Source organism: Glarea lozoyensis (assembly GCF_000409485.1).
Source record: "Glarea lozoyensis ATCC 20868 chromosome Unknown GLAREA3, whole genome shotgun sequence".
NCBI classification, from domain to species: Eukaryota; Fungi; Ascomycota; class Leotiomycetes; order Helotiales; family Helotiaceae; genus Glarea; species Glarea lozoyensis.
Window position 1 is genome coordinate 3,255,014 of NW_007360998.1, and position 18,495 is coordinate 3,273,508.

The 18,495-nt window shown below is 47.8% G+C and overlaps 5 protein-coding genes across 5 annotated transcripts; 1 reads left to right on the forward strand and 4 right to left on the reverse strand.

The window, feature by feature from the left end:
• Positions 1-783: 783 nt before the first annotated feature.
• Positions 784-2,568, reverse strand: GLAREA_01062 (uncharacterized protein; the record flags this gene model as incomplete). The annotated part of the gene is made up of 3 exons (XM_008085820.1): positions 784-2,348; positions 2,397-2,449; positions 2,561-2,568. The coding sequence occupies 3 exons, from the start codon at positions 2,566-2,568 to the stop codon at positions 784-786; spliced, it is 1,626 nt and encodes a 541-aa protein (XP_008084011.1).
• A 1,444-nt stretch (positions 2,569-4,012) lies between these two features.
• On the reverse strand, positions 4,013-7,483 carry GLAREA_01063 (uncharacterized protein; the record flags this gene model as incomplete). Its single annotated transcript, XM_008085821.1, has 3 exons — positions 4,013-4,017; positions 4,256-4,869; positions 4,917-7,483. 3 exons carry the CDS (start codon positions 7,481-7,483, stop codon positions 4,013-4,015), a joined length of 3,186 nt encoding a protein of 1,061 aa, XP_008084012.1.
• Positions 7,484-9,071: 1,588 nt separating this feature from the next.
• GLAREA_01064 (uncharacterized protein) lies at positions 9,072-9,642 on the forward strand (the record flags this gene model as incomplete). Its single annotated transcript, XM_008085822.1, has 2 exons — positions 9,072-9,265; positions 9,396-9,642. 2 exons carry the CDS (start codon positions 9,072-9,074, stop codon positions 9,640-9,642), a joined length of 441 nt encoding a protein of 146 aa, XP_008084013.1.
• Positions 9,643-11,074: 1,432 nt separating this feature from the next.
• GLAREA_01065 (NAD(P)-binding Rossmann-fold containing protein) lies at positions 11,075-12,348 on the reverse strand (the record flags this gene model as incomplete). Its single annotated transcript, XM_008085823.1, has 2 exons — positions 11,075-11,847; positions 12,252-12,348. 2 exons carry the CDS (start codon positions 12,346-12,348, stop codon positions 11,075-11,077), a joined length of 870 nt encoding a protein of 289 aa, XP_008084014.1.
• Positions 12,349-13,259: 911 nt separating this feature from the next.
• GLAREA_01066 (Protein kinase-like (PK-like)) lies at positions 13,260-15,666 on the reverse strand (the record flags this gene model as incomplete). The annotated part of the gene is made up of 2 exons (XM_008085824.1): positions 13,260-13,383; positions 13,844-15,666. The coding sequence occupies 2 exons, from the start codon at positions 15,664-15,666 to the stop codon at positions 13,260-13,262; spliced, it is 1,947 nt and encodes a 648-aa protein (XP_008084015.1).
• Between the last annotated feature and the right edge of the window lie 2,829 nt (positions 15,667-18,495).

Consider the following 18,495-nt stretch of genomic DNA (forward strand, 5'->3'; position numbering starts at 1 on the left):
GCACCCGAACCCTCAAAATCAACCAGCATCACTAACCATAAACATAAAAACCAAATTCACAATCCTCACAATTACAGGCAGCTCATCTCACAAAACCTTATCTTTTCAATCATTGCTTTCTCTCATCAATGTACATACAAAGTGCCCCTTCACTTGCCATCTCGCTCAATTCCGTTCCACACGCTCTTCTATATCCTCTTCTCAATTTCACATCCGCTCAATCTCAAGAAACAAATCACTCGCTCGCTCCTCTCATACAACATCATCCAGACCCCACTCCCACTCATCATCGGATCAAACCCCCACTCAATTCCATATCAATTGTACAATCTGTAGGTCCCTGATCAGGCAAACCAACCAGATGATCGAGAAAAGGAAAACAACAACTGCAAAAGAACCCGCTCTGCGCATGCCTAACCTGCGGCGTCTCGAAACGAAGAGAGGCGTCAAGAAACAAGAAGAAAATTCGGGTGATTTCGTCTTTGGAACCATATTAGAAGAGTCCCTGCATCCTATCCCCATTGTATATGTGCGTCATGAACAAACTCAATTACGTCCCTCATCACATCTAGTCTCAGATGAGATTCGCTCGTTACTCATTCCACTGGCAGATTTCTCGAGAAAAGGCTAAATAAACCAAAAGAAATATCCCGCCCATTGCGATTGCTTTGAATACTTCATTATGCGAGGATCTCTGGTGACGACTTCCTCGATGTGTGCGCCGTTAACGCCTTTATTCCATGTTGCTGAATGCAGCAATTCAAGTAAATCAGGAAAGCACTCTTATATTTCGATCGTCTTCATCGTAGTATCATCCTCGACCGTGGCCTTCTTCGCAGTGCCGTTGGCGAGTCCGAGGCTGGTAGTATTGGCATCACCAGCGTTGGAGTTTTCCTTGTTGTCTTCCAAAGAAACAGATTCTAGCGCAGTGTCCAAAGTCTTCGCCTTGGTGTCTTCACTTGGCCGAGGTGTTTCGACTTCGACGAGTTTCTCGATTGGCATATTAACAGTCTGGATCTTAGAAGGTGTTGAGCCCTCTTCTGTCACTCTGGCTAGCGGACTCGACTTTCCGTAATTTGGTCTGTTTGGACTTGGTACAGGTGAAGCTCCGCTGAACCTCTGCATTGATCGTCCACGAGGCTCTCCACCAACTTCGGCCGTTGGGCTTGCATATGGCGATCCACCAGGCGAGGAACCGGCTGGTCCAGCAGTTCCATTTGGTCCAGTGGAACGACGTCTGCTTTGTCTCCGACCATACTTCTGGTCCATCCTCCATCTTAAGATGTCCAAATATCCAGGCTCGACCTTGCTCGTTCTGAACTCCCTCAACTTCAGATCATTGGTCTCCTCATCCACCCAAGCTTTACCGCTGTTGAGGTCATCTGCCACAGTGGCCAAGAAGGCGGACCAAGATCTCGCAACTACATACTTGCAGTCGTAATCACGACCGAAAAGAATTACTTGACCCCATTTTCCCGCTGGACCTGGTGCAAGGTCGATTGCCAGATTATTTCCTCCCCAATCGCGGACCATTGGAATCCATGCGGGATGAGCATACACCTTTTGGATAGCATTTGGAGGCTGGGAATCCTGCCGGGCGAGGAGTTCCTGTCTCCAATGTGGATTTCCTGGCTGGTTAGATGGGGCCCTCGATGTGGACGAGGAGCTTCCACCAAGTGCCTTGACTGGGATCGCGGGCTTATAATTAACTGGCTGGTTGAGGTACTCGGCATTCACCTTCTTCCAATTTTCCCACTCTTGTACCATCTCTTCGCAGTCCAATAACATGCACCCAAAAATAATTCCCGTCGGCATACCGCCTCTCTCTTGTCCGTCGTGGATCTGCAGGGACTCTCGGACCTCCATGGGAAGCGAGCAGTCTAATTGATGTTCTAATTCGTTTAGGTCATTATTTGTGCACCCTTCGCACAATTGGTCAAACAACTCCTCGTAGTTGTCTTCAGCCCAGCGATCGATTCGTTTCCATGAGTGTCCCACTGGTGGTGGTGGTGGTAATCCTTCTTGAAACGCCTGTAGTTGAATCTCGCCTGGTGTGACGTTTTCGAAATTTTCGTTTGTGTTCGTTCTGTGTAAAGCCGTCTGTGATCTCATTCCAGGAGAGTATGGTGTCGGGCCCGGACTCTGTGGCATTATCCCTGGTGAATTTGGGTAACCGCCGCCATTCAGAGCCGATGTTGACATCCTCCCAGCCCCATCTTCAAAGTATGGAGAATTGATATCGGCACGGGATTCCGAGGCGGTCGTAGCGACAGAAGTAAGAGCCTGGTGTCGACTCTGTGGAAGGGGTACGTGTTGTCCGGTTTGGTATGGGGAGTCGTAGGAAGAATCTGTTTATTTCGTTAGTGCCGTCTGGCAAAGAACAACAAACAACCTACGTCTGTCATAACTGGTCATCGTATGCCAGAACGACTTGAAAGCAGAGCCTAAACTATTGCAGAATAACTGTTAGCGATGCTCTTCCAGATCCCAGGTAAATGATAGGGATTGACATCGAGTGCCGCCGATGCGCAATGAGATAGAACCAAAAGGGGGTACTTACGACGCCATGTCTGGCGATTGTGCAGTAACGGTAGACAGTTGAGAAATGGTGTTATCGTGATCGAGCCGTGTTGGCCAGTATTGTCGAGTCGGATTCGGAGTCTGCGAGTGTTTGTCGAGGTCGTGAAGGGTTGTTGAAAAAGAGCGTAAGTGGTTGAAGTCGCGTTGGTTGCAAGTCGCCAAGGAGCTCCTTGAATCGCTCCCTCCTTCCTCTCGCTTTTTGGGATGAGCGGTTACCGGGGAGTTGATTGGCCGCGCGGACTCTCCTGTTTTGACCTTGGTCTACCGCGAAAATGCCGTGACAGCGCAAACAAGGTTTTGTTGCTTTTATTATTAGACGACCGACAAACGCTTAGCTCCTTGTGAATATGACGGAGGATAAGTTTTGGAAGGTGTTGCGGAGGCAAAAGTGGTATTTACGAGAATACGGCGTACTCGACGCGAGGGAAATGCTTGTTATCTTGGATCAACTACGGCATTTTTGACCTCTTTAGCTACTGTCAAACACGACCCGAACTGTCAGCTCTAGCTCGGCCTTCACGAAGTAAAGCTGTCATCAGCTCAAGCCGCAAATGTCTTTAGCTGAAGCACCGCAACGACTATAACGCCCAAGCAGCAAATCTCGGTATGAGCATGAGTGAGTATCCGTGGTATCAGCGAAAGAGCGGTGACGTCGTGGTTGAGGAGGACCGAGTTGGATATTTTTCAGACGATCCGACAGGGGCAGCCGACGACGTCAATGACAAAAGAAGACGCATCTTACACTGCAAAGTATGGTAACTCTCACCCATCCAAAACGCATCACAGGAAATCGAAACATTCTGGATGAAACATCACAAAGATACCAGAGAAACAATCCAACCAAGGCGCAGCGCAGCCTCGACCGAGAAACACAATCCTATGTCCAAGAAACAACCTTCCAAACAACCTTCCTCAGCAAAGAAACACCCCCTATCCCCCAACCTCGAGCCTCCCCCCGTGCATCGAAACAAATCTCCCTCTCCCAGAACTCTAATAACCTAATAACCCATCATTCAGGCAAAACCTCAAAAACCCAATTGATCCTCTACGTATCTAATCTCCCACCCTGTTTCAGGTACAACACCAACATCTGCATGCTCCCGAGCGCAAACAACATCATGCGTTTCTCGAGAACTAACTCACCACCAATAATCAAACCATGAATACCTCAGCATCTAACCTACATAAGGTACTCAAGTACATTTTTTCCTGTCCCAGGCGCTTGCAAAATGTCAACGCCCATCTCACGTGGCTCCATCCCAAAATAGATTCCATCTCGGAGATTTAAACCTCACAATTGAGACAATCCAAATCCAACCAATACGCCCCCGGTCGTAGATCCTGAGTGCGCCACAATGTGGTGTTGCTTGATATTCGCCACCTGTCCGCAACACCAACAGCTCAAAACCACACATAAGAATCTAACGGTACATTAGACTATTAACCTTCTTCAATGGGAGTGCGAGATCGACTTTGCAGGTGGCGACAGCGTATCTGCGGGGGAGACTTATACGAAATGGAGAGGATGGGGGAATTTTAACAGCGTATCATAGATATTTTTAATACAAACAAAGCTATCAAGCTCATCCACACCCAAACGCCACGCCCAACCCTGATGACCTCTAATACGAATCTCGTATCGACCACTCTCACTAACTCTGCCACATATGCTCACTCAACTGCAACAAATGATCCCCCATCCCACGCTTCGCCCCCGTACTGATCCCGCGCTCGGGACTCGAGATCTTCTCGCTATAGCAAAGTTCCACGAGCGTCTTCAGCTCATCATAACTAAACAGCTCCTTGCCTCCCTCCTCCTTCCCAGCCTGCGCTTGTTGAATCACAGCGTCGGGGCCTTCAGTGAAGAGATCGAAGAAGCGGGCCGCGCGCGCGAGACTCACGTCCGCCTCGATGTTTTTGAGGTTCTGCTGGAGCACGAGGATGTTGAGCTGCATGCGTTCGCAGCCGCGACTGTTCATGGCTCGCACGTTGCCGGCGTTGGTGACGAGGAAACTGTCGATGAGGAGGCCGAGACCGGTGCGGATGAATGCGATTTCCTTGTCGCGGAGGAATTTGACGACGGTTTCTTCGTAGGCGGCGAGGTCGGCGTTAAGACTTAGGATTTTGGGGTCCGGGTCGCTGACGACTTGTTCGAGGAGGTAGGGGGCGGATTCGGGGGATAGGGCGATTGTTAGGGCGTGGATGATCTGGCAGCGGATTTCCATGTGGAGGGTCAATAGTACCGTTCCAGCGAGTTCCTGGTATGATGAGACGATGGAGTCAAATGCGCTAACAAGTTAGTGAAGAGTCATGGTAGAAATGGGTATTGAACTTACACTACGGTTTCCTGGGTCATTGGAAGGTAGACCGGAGTAGAATCATCTTGGATCATTGAAGGATCATTGAGGAGAGTCCAGCGTTTGTTAGACGGTTTTTGCGACGATGCTCGAGACGAATCTGTGTCGTTGCGGGTTATGTGACGGAGCTGATCTACCTTGATAGACAGCCACTTCATGCTGGTATACAATACACACAAGGAGGATATGGTTTCTCGATCCAAGATGATATCATCCAATCTCATGGGGTTTTCGTTCGTTTGTAGAATGAGCAAGCCTGTTTCTTTTTCAAGCTGGTGTTGATCATCTCCCTCCGATGTCCATAGTTTCTTCATAGTGTCATGAATTTCTCCAGGTCCAGTCGCAAGTAGAGCTGAGAGCTTCAGCGTAGTCCCATCCGAGCCTTCGACCCGAGAAACCAATGACTTGAACCAATCGCAACATCTATCATAATATCTCATCATTTGGGTAATAATGAGCTGACTGAGAGCTTGGTCATGAGGAATTGTGTCAAGCATCTTACAGAATGCAGTAATGAGAGCAAAGAACGCCGATGTTCCTTTAAATATCGGCCTCCTTGCAACATTTGCCCACTGACTGTCTTGCTGAAATGAGTCTGTTTCCTCAAACACCGAGTCGCTGAGTTTTCCCAGCGTCTCATCCAACTGAGGCAGAAAGACGTTAACGAGAAAGTTGTCGAGAAAAGATGTTAATGTACTCGTAACAAGGTCTGAACCAGGTGGAACTATATTCTTCAAGCGCTGGAGGAAGCCCAGAGTCGGTGGTAATAATAAGCTCATGTTGAACACACTTGGCTCTACCAGAGACTTGTGGACACCGATCCCTCCAGGTTTGCCATCCGCTCCAAAGTTGCCCATTCCCCCACGAGAGCGATTACGGGCATCCATGCCATCATTTCTCACATTTGGTTTCTTTCCATCGCCTTGTTTTGACATCAACCCAGGAACCGCCGCTCGAATGATACCTTCCAGATCCTGGTATTCTGTTGTCATTGCAATGGATTTAGAATCGGCGTCTGAGAACTGGAACAGCTGTTCTCGTTTCGTACTCTGCTTAAGTGTCCCTGGTTTTGGTGCAGAATCGAATTGGTAAACATCCGCATCTGTGGTAACATAATTATGCAGTAAAGATCGAATCTCGTTTTGATACAAGTTCCACAGCTCACGGAATCCCCCTAACAAAACAGATGGGTTGCTCGCCCCTTCTCGACGGACCACTGCCTTCACAGCATCGTGGAAAACACGATGGCTTTCTGCAATTGCTTCGAACTTTGCATACAGCGTCCATAAAAGATCATAAATGACATCGGCTCGTATGCTGTTTTCTCTCCCCCCAAACGTCTGGTTACCGTGAGCTTTGGATATACCGCCCCTAAGTGAGCTGGGATGTTTCTGATCGACTTCTGTATTTGTCTCATTAACGATTCCAAATAGCTCTACAGGAAGTCGCTGCTTAATCGTGTTGACTGCAGATTCAAGTCGACCAAGCTTATTAAGAGCTTCGACTAGTAAAGCAATATAGTAGAATGTATCCGCTTCAGAATTCCTCGATGGCTCCTCTACCATAGGATTTTCGAAGTCGATCGCATCAAGTATCTGGTAAAATGGTCGAAATGGAACCTTCGCGTCCAATTGCGCCTTTCCAATCCCTCCCTGGTCCTTCGCAAGCGTTTGCCATCTTTCCTGACAATATGGAGATTTCAGGTATAAATGATCATGTAATTCCTCAATCAGAATGTCGGTCAGCGCCGTTTCCTGGTTGGTAAGGTAACTCTTTAGCTCGCTCAAAGCCCCGATTTCGTCCAGCGCAGGCACTCTTATGCGCCTCAGCGCAGTCTGCAGTATATCCACCGCCGTAAGGAACCGCTTTTCCGATATTCGTGCTTCCAGTTGGTCAGGTACAAGTCGTAGGTCTTCTATCTCGGAGAGTGTGTGTAGTAGCCCATCATAGCTATTGGATGCAGCCGCTAACTTGCGCAACTCAGGGTCCGCCGTCGCAAGACTGGCTTTGGATTGTACCAAGGATTCCTTGAGAGATCGTACTCGTTTTTGCGACGCTTGTATACTCGATTGAATTTTGTGAAATGTTCCGATCGAGCTGTTGAAACCTTGGTGATGTTCATGAACAATTGCTTTCAGAGAGTCCTGGAGGTAATTGCGCGTCCGTTCAAATTCCCTGTATTCATGCGCTCTTCCAACAGAACTTGTATCCAGCAATTGCAAAGCTATGTGAACCGGCACACACTCGCTCTGGCACATTGCAGGCCACGCATCCTTTATATGTTCGAGGGCTTCCCCAATCTGCTTCTCCGCGCTACTCTCTACTCCTCTCTGCGGCCGACCGTATCCTGCTGAGCGCGACGCTGGAGGTGTAGCTGTTGGGACTGGGGGGGTACTGAATCTCTCCTCGTAATTCGTACCATATGGATCATAATCATCGTCTTCCGCTGGGAGATCGTATCCAGTCGGCGCGGCTAGTGAGTTCCCATTGCTATTCCCATTCGTGTAGGGAGAATCACCGTAACCTCCGTACCCGTTACGGGACATGGCCTGTTAATCGCGATCGCGGAGGTTTTCTCGTTGTTTCGAAGCCATGCGCTGGTGTTGGGAGCTATGTGTATGCTATTTCGTGGTGTTTCGGAAGCTTGGGATGTGGTTGGACGGCCAGAAGTGTCGAGGCGATGTTGTTGTATGCTTCCGCAGCGACGCCTGGGCTACCAACCTTACAGAATTACCATTCAGGACACATATTATGGTTGAGAATCCAGTAAAAATTATTGATTGCTATCGCCGAGGCCTACAAATCTATTTACACACATCAATTAAGAAAGACAGCTCTCATATGTTGTTGTTGTTGTCACTGGAAAGTTACCCGAAGTAATTCCAGCTTCTTGGAAGAAGCAGAGCAGAGCAGACTTACACCCTTATGCGGGTATCCTACCCACCAAGTTATACCAAGAATCAGTGAGTAGAAGAAAGAATTTGAAATATCGCAAAAAGACCGAAAAACATACATGAAATCATACTCTAGCGTCCTCCATCCACCACTTCATTTTGGTCCCTCAACATGCCGCCAAGATTTAAGTGGGTCCCTGCACAAAATAGTTTATAAAGCATATTAAGCATTTTTTGAGCCAATCAGCATTAACTGTTCAGTCTTCTTGGCTTAGTTGGTTAAAGCGTCGGTCTCATAAAGCTCTGTTTATGATCAGTTTGGTAACAATCTGGCAATCCGAAGGTCGTGAGTTCGACCCTCACAGAGGACAACCGTTTTTTTGTGGCAAATTTTTCTCAATCGGCATACTTCTCTACAAGTGAACGAGAACTGTGTTTTTTGACAACTCTACCACTGAGAGTCTCGCCCATTGAACCAAATCCTCGGGGCTTCGCAGAAAGAAGAGACGTACTCTGATATGGGCTCGCAGAAGAAATTCTTCCTTTTTGGCATCGTGAGCATTAGATCTGCAGCGCCTGTAAAGCTTCAATGCGTCTCTTATAGTTCTATCCTGAGCAAGATACTTTTCACGCGCAATGAAGACGCTACAAATTACCAAAATCGCTACAACTCCCAGAATTGGAATCTGCCAAATTATCCCACATCTCACGATACGTCGCTACCACAAGCTTCATGCACTTCAGACATCGAAACTCAATAACCCCTCTTCCATTTTCTGCTTGAACACATTCTCTCACTATCACTCTACGAGTCTGCATACTTGCGCTCAGAACCTATTCTCGCTTGGGAGAATCGGGTACATTCAGAATGTAGGTGTTATTCTTTGCGATTTTCCGTCTATAAGAAAGTTCAAGGGATGAATCGGATTTGTATTCGAAATCATATTCTATTTACTTTGAGGTTCCAAATGTTTAGAACACGAAATACATCCATGTTCCCAAAGACACAAGCACAAGGTACCAGATCCCCGCCTGAACTCTTCCAGATTCAGCCTCAACGGCAGACCATCCGGTTGGAGAGAAGGGTTTTGGGATATATCCCATGACTTCTTCACCTCTCCTCTTTTGTCCTTTAGTATTTCCTCTATACTTCTTCACTTCTCTTTCTCTTTTCTTTTAATACACCTCCTCTCCTCCCCTCAACCTCCCGTCCTCCTCAATCCTCCGCCCAACAACCAAAATGCACATCCTCGCCCCCATCCTCCTCGCCCTGACCACATCAATAACAGCACATCCCACGCACGAACTCCTCCCTCGACTAAAACCATATCAACTCCGGGGCGTTCAGAGTCCGATATTCCATCTCTATCTCCAAGCGTTGCCCAGTAATAAAAGCGTGCCTGTTATGGGTCCTGAGAAGACTTCTGAATATTTGTACGTGCACTTTCTCCCTTTCTCTTTTCTCTTTACCCTCTTCCATCCCCTTCTTCATCCTCTTCTCCAATTTGAAATCTCTGGTTTGTGCAAGAGAATGTGATATGCTAACATCTATATGATGGGACAGTAACATCGGCTCTACAATCCAATCCACGAATACATCTCAATACCTCAACATCGGCACGAATTCCAGATCCTTCAAGCCCCTTTCTTTCGGACCGACCGCTACGACGACGGCGTGGGCGTTGGAGGGGGATACGATTATTACGGGGACGGGGAGTAGTTATGGACGACGTGCGTATTCATTACCCATATTTTCCATTCTTATTCCGCTGCGAATTTTAGAGGAAGGAGAAGTTGTGAAAAGAGTTTGATCAAGTGAAACATGCTGATAAGTAAACAGAACTTAATTTCCTAGTCTGCGCTAACGCCGCAAGTGGATATTATGATTTATTCTTGCAAACGGGGAGTGATACGCCGAGTGGGAAGACGTGTAGTAATTACCAGACGATCCATTTGCCTTGTTTGTGTTAGGTATGTTAGGTGATCGGGTGTGGTATAAAGTGATGAGTGATTGTACATATGGAGAATCGAGTAGCCTGGTAGTGTGAGAAGCGGGCATTGTGTATATAGGGCAATTGAGATAGCGTGGTGGTCCGATGTATATATGAGTAGATCCGCAGAAGAGAGTTTTGTACATATGAGGGCTGTGAATGTAACTTTAGAAAAGCAACCATTTTAGGTACCACCGATTCCTTCTTTTTCTCACAACTCTTCCTCGAAACTACTCATTACTCCGTCGCGCATCTCAAGGTGACAATTCATAAAAATGACTAAAACTCAGCAGCGTCCTTCGATGATCAAACCCACACTTACGAGCATATCTTATCTTCCCAAAGTAATTGTGCATTTGCCGGTACGAACAGAAAGCTAAACCCAAACTCCAAAGGTTGGGCAGAAAGATATATCTACCCTCGAATGAAACAGACTCGCCTACCTATATAAAAATTGTTAACCTGCAATCACATGTAATCTCCCGTCGGCTCAATTCCACACTATTCGCGTATATATTAGCTCGTACAAGCTCTACTTACTGACCTTCTTTAACCTCTCAATATATTCTTTCCCCGCTTACCTGCTTACCCACTCAAATAGCACTTCTTACCCTCTAAGAAGGTTCACAAAAAACAATAATCCCAAAACATTTTTCAAATACAGAATCACAAGGTTTTCTCATGAGTATGTATACCCCAACCTAAATACCCAATCCCGAAATCAGATTATCTCAAACTACCAACCGTCCGACCTAGATCCCATGAAAATATTGAAACCCGTGAAAGACCTCCCTCATCCCAAGATATTTCAAAGTTTACTCCCCACCCCGTTGCCCTTCCCCATCCCCCCGCCCTCACACAACCCCTCACAAACCCCCCACAACCTCCCGGCCGCCCCCTCATCAACCGCCCACTTCGCCGGTCTGCGGATCCGACAATCATCTAGATACACATCTCCTTTTCGCGGATCTAGAAATCATAAGCCCTTGCACAACTTACCAAGCATATATGCTACAACTGAGTGGAAGAGGATAAGTCGAGGAAATGGTGAAAGATGAAGGAGACGGGTCAGGAAATAGAAAATATGGTCTCACGGTTTAAACTAGGGTTCAAAGCAGCAACCAACAAAGTCGAGACTCCTTCGTCTAGAGTTTTCCAGTCTTGAATCTGGTTTAGACTTTCTCTTGTCTGAGCGTCTAGGTCGCGGGGGAGGTTCGTTAGGATATCTAATTCTTTCATTAGCATATCCCACTTATCCCCACCATATCATCTCGTTTCGTCTCCCAAACCCCAAGAAAGTAAGGAGGAAAAAAAGGAGAATCAGGGGATACGAACTCCCCGGATTCACACTCCACGCCCCAACACCCATCCCCCTCAACCTCAGCACATGCAAAATATTCCCCGTCTTGCTCATCCCATAACCAACATTCCCTTCATACCCCCCATCAACAACCGCTCCACCATCCCTCCCATCTCTTCCCCTCAGCATCCCCTCCGGTAACCCTTTCCTCGGCATTTCCTCCAGCGGTACATCCCAGAACCGTCCTGGTTCCTGACGTAAATCACTGAACCGAATTGGCGAAATACGATGAGCTTCTGATGATGTATTCACGACCCTTGTTTGGTATGGAGAAGAGGAAGTGGTTAGGAAGGGGAGGAGGAGTTTGGTGAGCAGGTATGGGCCGAGGACGTTTGTGGCGAATTGGAGTTCGTGGCCTTCGGGGCTGAGATGGCGGGTTGAGATGTTAATCCCCGCGTTGTTAAACATGACATCAATGCCCGTTCGTTTCTTTTTCAGGTACTCGATGATTTCTGACGCTGCGGTACGGACGCTGGAGAGGGACGAGAGATCGAGGATGAAGGTTTGGATGGAGAGGTGCGGGTGTTGGGATAGGATGGTGTTTTTGACTTCCTGGAGATTCGATGGTGTGCGAGAAGCGAGGAGGATGTGCGAGGGTGCGTGGTTCGCGAGAATATGGGCGAGTTGGGTGCCCAGAGAGTTTGGAGAGACGCCTGTGATTAGAACTGTTGGGGGTGTTAATTTGAGATGACTTTGGTAGCTAGAGAAGGGAATATTGTGATGGTATTAAAGAAAGACAAGATGTTTTCAGAGCGAGAAGATTGAAATAGCAGGGATTGCAACCTTCGAGGAGAAAATAAGTGTTAAGAGAGGGCAGACGGAAGTTTGAGATTTTCAATTAATACCACAGGTGATTGTAGGATTCGATGCAATAAGTGAGTTACGTAAGAAGTTAACACACACATTCAAAACGAAAACGAGGCACCAATAGCTTCTCCTTTGAAATACAGATTACATATTCTAGAGAGTGAAAAGAAAGCAAAGTACAGAGCGCAAAGATGTCTATGTTTACTGAAGATATGGGATGTTGATAGCATACGGTACGTTGGAGAAATCGGGGCAGACTTACAACATCGTCCCTGAATCCCATCTCTGAACCTTTCCGCAACTTCGGCACCAGTCGTATCTTTTCCAAACACCACTTTCTCACTAATATGCTCTTTCATCTCACCCTCCTCGCCCTATTCCCACCTAAGGACGTCCTCACAAGACCCTAAGTTCGAACCGTTGAACGCCTCCCCCACCGAGATCTCGCTCTTACTATCACAGTAGTCACGCAATGCAAATAAACAAACGTCTTAGCATAACAAACAAATTCGTATGGAGAATAATAGGCAGGGGAAGGCAGACAGTCTGACATGTCGTCCAACTTCTGGTCTTCACAATTCGCAAGCGAACGAATCATACAACACGATGTTGGAGTGAGGCGGGGAATTTACCTACCTCGAGCCCGTCACGACATCAAATATATTCATACAACCACAATCCCCATCATTATAAAAAAATAAAAGCGTGTTTTGGAACGCTTAAAAGCGACCGTCTTTTCAACGAGTAATCCCATCTCTGAGATATATATCCAATCTTTCGTTGTTAAAACTAGATATCATATCATCCCCGCCCATCAGCACGCCACCCACCTCCAAGTGCCGTCAATCGTACCTACCATGACATAAAAAAACCGGAGCGCGGATGTCCCATCAAAATCTCATTCCACCAATTTCCAAAGGCCATTCACCATCCATCCACCTCCCCCAACCCCATCCCATCCCATCACAGCCAAACCCCGTCCAAGACCTAAACCTCGCTCGCTTCCTCCAACGATCAAGGAAGCAAGAATACAAAACCCATCATCATAACATATCAGATAGAGAAAGCAAGCAGGCAATAAGAAGACCCAAACTTACTTACCCCTTAGCGAGCGAACAAATTATAACCTACCTGATCATACCCCCACTTTGTTATCTATTCAACTTCTCATGGATGGTCTGTCTGTGTGGTAATATCCAAACACCAAGGTGTGTAGTGCTCGATGATCTGACACAAATCAGATATTCAAGTAACAGTCGACCCTGAGATCTTATGGTGAACAGTTATGTCCTTCCTGCAAACTAGTAGCTACATTGGCATATCTGTTGGAACAGTCAAGGTGTGTTGGAAGAATGAAAACGGCCCCAGGATAGTACAGCCCCATATCGCCGCCACTAAATGAGAAAAAGTCAGCATATTCAGGTCAAATCACATACAGCAGTCATAATTTAAAATGGGTAATTCTCTGTAATTATCAAATCACTCTCCCATAAGAGGAGAGTACTATCTAAAACCACAGAAAAGCGAGTTCCCCAACATCAAACATGATCCATCCCCTTTCCCCTTACCCTCCACCTAATCATTCCTACTTAATAACTCTCTCCTCTTGATATCCCCCAATCCCAATCAATTCTTGTGCTAAGCTGAGAAAAATATCTTGATAAAAAAACCAACAAAATCATCCATGATGAAATAATAATCTGAACAATTGTTGAGTAGTTGATGTTTTCCCTTTATAACAAGGTTTGATGATCGGTGGTGGTGGTGTGTTGTGTCGTAGAGAGGGTGTAGAAAAAACAAGGCGGAAAACAAAAGAAAAAGAAAATCAGAGCAGGCTTTTTGCCAGAAAACTACAAGTGAAGGTCGGTGAAACCTCCAACCCATTCTAAATCACCGAGAGGTCCAACAGCTTTCCGGTGTGGCCTATCTCGGACCCTATCTCCCCGATCCTTGACCCAAGGACAACCATGTCCCTTGTCTTTAATCGGTGTATTGTACTCCTTGATTGGTGTAGTATGAACTTTATTATCCCAAACTCCCGCTCCAAACCCAGTGAAGCCTAATCCAACGTTCTTCTGTCTCTTCCATAAATCAGGAGATCTCTCCGATTCAGATGTATTCGCACGACGACGCTCCCCGAGCGCGGCCCACTTATCGAAAGTGGTACGTTTAGATGGTGGTGAATATCGTGCGGGTGTGATGGGAGAAACAGATTTGCGTGGGGCTTCGTGAAAGAAAAAACCATCCGCAACAATATCTCCATCGATGTCTGCAGATGATACAGACTTGGCAATATTTACAAATGAAGAGCTTTTAGGCTCTAAAGGTGCTCGAGTAATCGTATCATCATCGGTCTTGCTCTCATGGCTCCAGGTTCTTGCGTTGGCCATTTGACGAGCTTTGATTTGCTGCTCAACTTCTTCTTCCTCTTCATCCTCATCCCAAAGGTCACTCCAGCTCTTGGATACCATGTCATTCTTCTTACCAAAGATGGAAGACATCGATGGAAGAGGCTTTGGCTTGGACATGCTGATTGGCAGAGATCCGGAGACGGTAGTCGGGTTGGCACGTGGTGGTCCGGCCTTGGCTGGGCGTCTGATGGCCATCGACTTCATCGAAGCACCAAGAGAAGAGTTGAGGACGGAAGCCAGTGATGGAGTTTGTTCGCCCACCGAGAACCAATCTTTGTTGCTGTCTTCGGACGACTCGAACAAATCTTCGGTGTCGTAGAGACTCTCGTCGTCCATGATGGCGGAGAGTTGACGGAATTGTTGAGGTGGGCTGGCGTGCAAGGCTTTGGCCCAAGGGAAAGACCCAGTATCCATTTGTGGACTTTGGATAGAAGGAGTACGAAGTGGCTCTCTGTTGGCGCTGGGAACAGCACGTGTAGCAGAGTCAAAGTCATCCAAACTCTCATCGAACGTAGTAAAGCTGACAACACGCTCAAGTGCTTCGCGTGCAGCAGCAAGGGATCGCTTGCGCGGATCCAAACTCATACATTGTGCGATAACCTCGTAGGTATCTTGTGACATGGTTGGAAAGACATCGAAAAGTGATTGCTTGTCACGAGTGAAATCCAAGAAAAGAGGATCAGACTCGGTTGGGACGGTGAATGGGTTGCGCGAGAACAAGATGTTCAGAAGGCAGATTCCAATGGCCCAGATGTCAGCATGAGCTGGAGAGTATCCGGCACCAGCTGAGTCGTATTGTTCTGGGGACATGTAACGATCACTGCCAACGGTGGTCTCATACGTCCACTCTTCAGATGTAGCCAAACCAAAGTCACCAAGCTTCATCTCGCCGGCTTGGGTCAGGAAGATGTTCTCTGGTTTGATGTCTCGGTGGTACATGCCCTTGGAGTGAATGTAGGCAACAGCATCGATCAGTTGAAGCATGAATTGACGAACACGCTCGGTCTCGAGAGGTCCGGTACCGGTACGGATTGCCTCATACAAATCACCTCGGGAGCAGAACTCGAGGACAATGTAGATGTGGGCCTCGGTTTCGAAGGAGGTGATCATGTTGACAATGTTGGGGTGGCTTCCTAGACGAGCGTGGCAGGCCAATTCTTCCGATTGCTCATCGATAGCAAAAGAAATGTCCATATCGTAGTTGGCAGACTTCTTGGTCAAGCATTTGATGGCAACCAATTCGCCATTGGTCAAATCCTTGGCCATAAAGACCATACCGAAAGAGCCATGGTTGAGAGGAGAGATGGTCTCGAAACGTCCATTCAGGACGACTCCATCGTAGAATCTGTCTCTTAAACATTCCATTTCGACGGTTGTGGTGTGGAGTTGGGTGAGTGTGATGTGACGAGTCCTCGAATCCGAGGAGGTAAGATTAAGTAAATATTTGCAAACCAAACGACGTAGTAGTTGTACAACCGAAATGTTTTTGTGCCCTTGGACTTGTGATTGAGCAATACAGCGGGAAATGCTTTTGTCTCCTCTAAACAAAGTTGTTGGCACAGCGAGCAGGGCTCGAAATGGTTGAAGGCTGGCGGGGTGGTGTCAAAGGTGCCAAACCGATGGTGGGGAAGGATAAGGCGAATAAACAAACAGGCAACGCTATATAAAATGTATCCCAACCGATGAAAATTGATAATGTTCAAACTCCGGAACGGTACTGGTCGTAGTGAAAAGGTCAGAGGCTCATTGATGGGTATTCGAATCGCAGACAAAAGAGATGTGTAGTAGAGTGGTCGTAAATTGGTGACAAGGGACTGGAGGGTCCGTTAAGGAAAGGTTCGAAATCGTTAAAGTGACATGGAAGTCGGAGTAGAATTGGAGCGAATGTATTCTGAGCGTACGCCTCGGAGAAGAGGTGTATGCTGGAGATCGACGAGGACGAGTCGATCAAGGGTTCGAATTAACACAGTTGACAGAGTCAATTGAGATGAGTCGATGGATTATCGTGACGTGGTGATGGTAGGCAGGAAGTGGTGGTTGACGGTCGATAGCTTGGGTGACCTTGCGGGAAATATCCGAGGCTGTAATCTTGACGATGACAGTGTTTCAAGTGTAGGAGTCAGTCTATCTAGAGACAGTCTCGGATGGGTAATTGGAAATCATATGTTGTTGGTTTTGGGGACGTGGAAGAGGAAGTCGAAGAGCTTGCTCTTCGTCTTGCCTTATCCGGTATGATGGTAGAACGAATCTTGCCGGCCGTAGGAGCTGTACCACGAGTGGAGCGGTAGCGGAGCAGTCGGTGGGCGGTCGAGTCTCGAGCAAAGGAGGGATGAAGCGACCAAGATAATCGACGGATGTCGGTTGATTATGATCTGCGAAGCTGTTGCACGGCTCTGGAGGTGATTGTTGGTTGAGGAATGTGGTTGAAGGTTGTTGCTGTGAGCAACTGTCCTGAATCAAGATGGGGTGACGACGGGCGTTCAGACGTCAACAGGAGCAATGGATCCCGTGTACGGCGAGGTGAGATTCGAGATTCGAGGTGGTGAAGGTATGGTGATTAGGTGATGGTGAAGAATAAGGTAACGAGGGAGGAGGAGAGAAGAGGAGGAAGGAAAGAAACTGCGAACGACGATAGATTGTGGCCAGTCTTAACCATGCGCAGCGGTGTAGAGTAGATGAGATGGTGGATAGATGTGGAGGAAGAAGGGCAGGAGAGCAGCAGAGGAAGGCAGGAAGACAGAGTCAACAGACAGCAGCCAGCGAGAGCGAAAAGTGGGTCTGAGCCAAGCTGACTGGCTGTCAGTCCCAGGGCCAGTGGATCGCTTAGGATTCTAGTTCGAGGCTAGTGGGTCGCGCCTTTCCACCAGTCCAGTCACGCCAGGAGACTGGGAAGTGGGTCGATTCGACGCTATTTGGAGCGGGCTTCGGCTGCGAGCGAAGTGCGCCCAATGCCAGGTGTGTGGCAGAGGCAGTCTGGGGGAAAGAAGGCCAAAGAAAGCGCTGTCTGTCTGCTCGACGTCTCGCCCGCTTCAGATGGCAACACAAATCAAAGGGTCCACGCTTGACCGCCCTCGAGTGCAGCACGCAACTATTCACCACGGCCAATCCAGTCACCGTCCAGCATCGACAGACAAAGCAGCGACTCGTTCTCATTCCGGATAAACTTGCTGCACCGTTATTGTGGGGAAATATCTGGTCAACGACCATTCACGTGAGCCGCAGCTGAAACTGGGCGACAGAGGCGAAAGCGCTGTCTCGCTGCTTTCCCGCTCGTCATCCTTCCATCAGTTTCTGTATGGGCCTTGGAGTGGCAATGATTGGTAGGCACAACTAATGCATACTGCTGCAGCTGCATGCATCACGGCCGCTTCGTGCGTGGTGCCTCTTGTGCCTCGAACCAGCCCGTCCTTTGATGCACAAGTTCAGGAGATGCTGAGAGAAGAGGGCACGCTTGGCTGCTTTGAGGAGCTTGCATCATACCAATCCAGAATGGGCTTGGCTGGATAGCCTGGTCGTCCAAAGTTGGCCGGTGGATAAAGCTCCATGAAAGGTGTGAAAGGCTTTGGAAGAGATCTGGAATGTCGAATCCACGCCTGTCGGTGCAGTAGAAGACTGCCACGCATGCCACTATCGTGGGAAAAGGGACTGCTAAGGTAGAGAGGTGGGCCATTCGAAAGGCACGATACGGCAGATTCTCATTGGAAAGATGCACGATAAGATTGAGCACGGTGAGAGGTGCATTAATTTGTTTACTTTGCCAGTTGCTCTGTGTACAGCCAGAGGAAGACGTTGATGTCAACAAGTCAACATCAACAAAGACCCAAAGGCCACCTTACAGAAACAGAGACAGATCATCAATTCCACAAGTATCACAATCCGTACGACAAAACACATTGACGCCTCTTTCCAAATCTCCCTAGTTTCCATCGCATCCAGGCAGACCACGAGGTCACCACCGACCACCGTCACCCATCCGAACGAACCGCTTTCGCCCAAACAAAATGAACGTCAGCGGTCACCTGCAAATTCGTCCATTCAGCTTCGACCAAGCCTTGAGCGAGTATCATTTCCCACCACCACCTCATAGAATCTGCT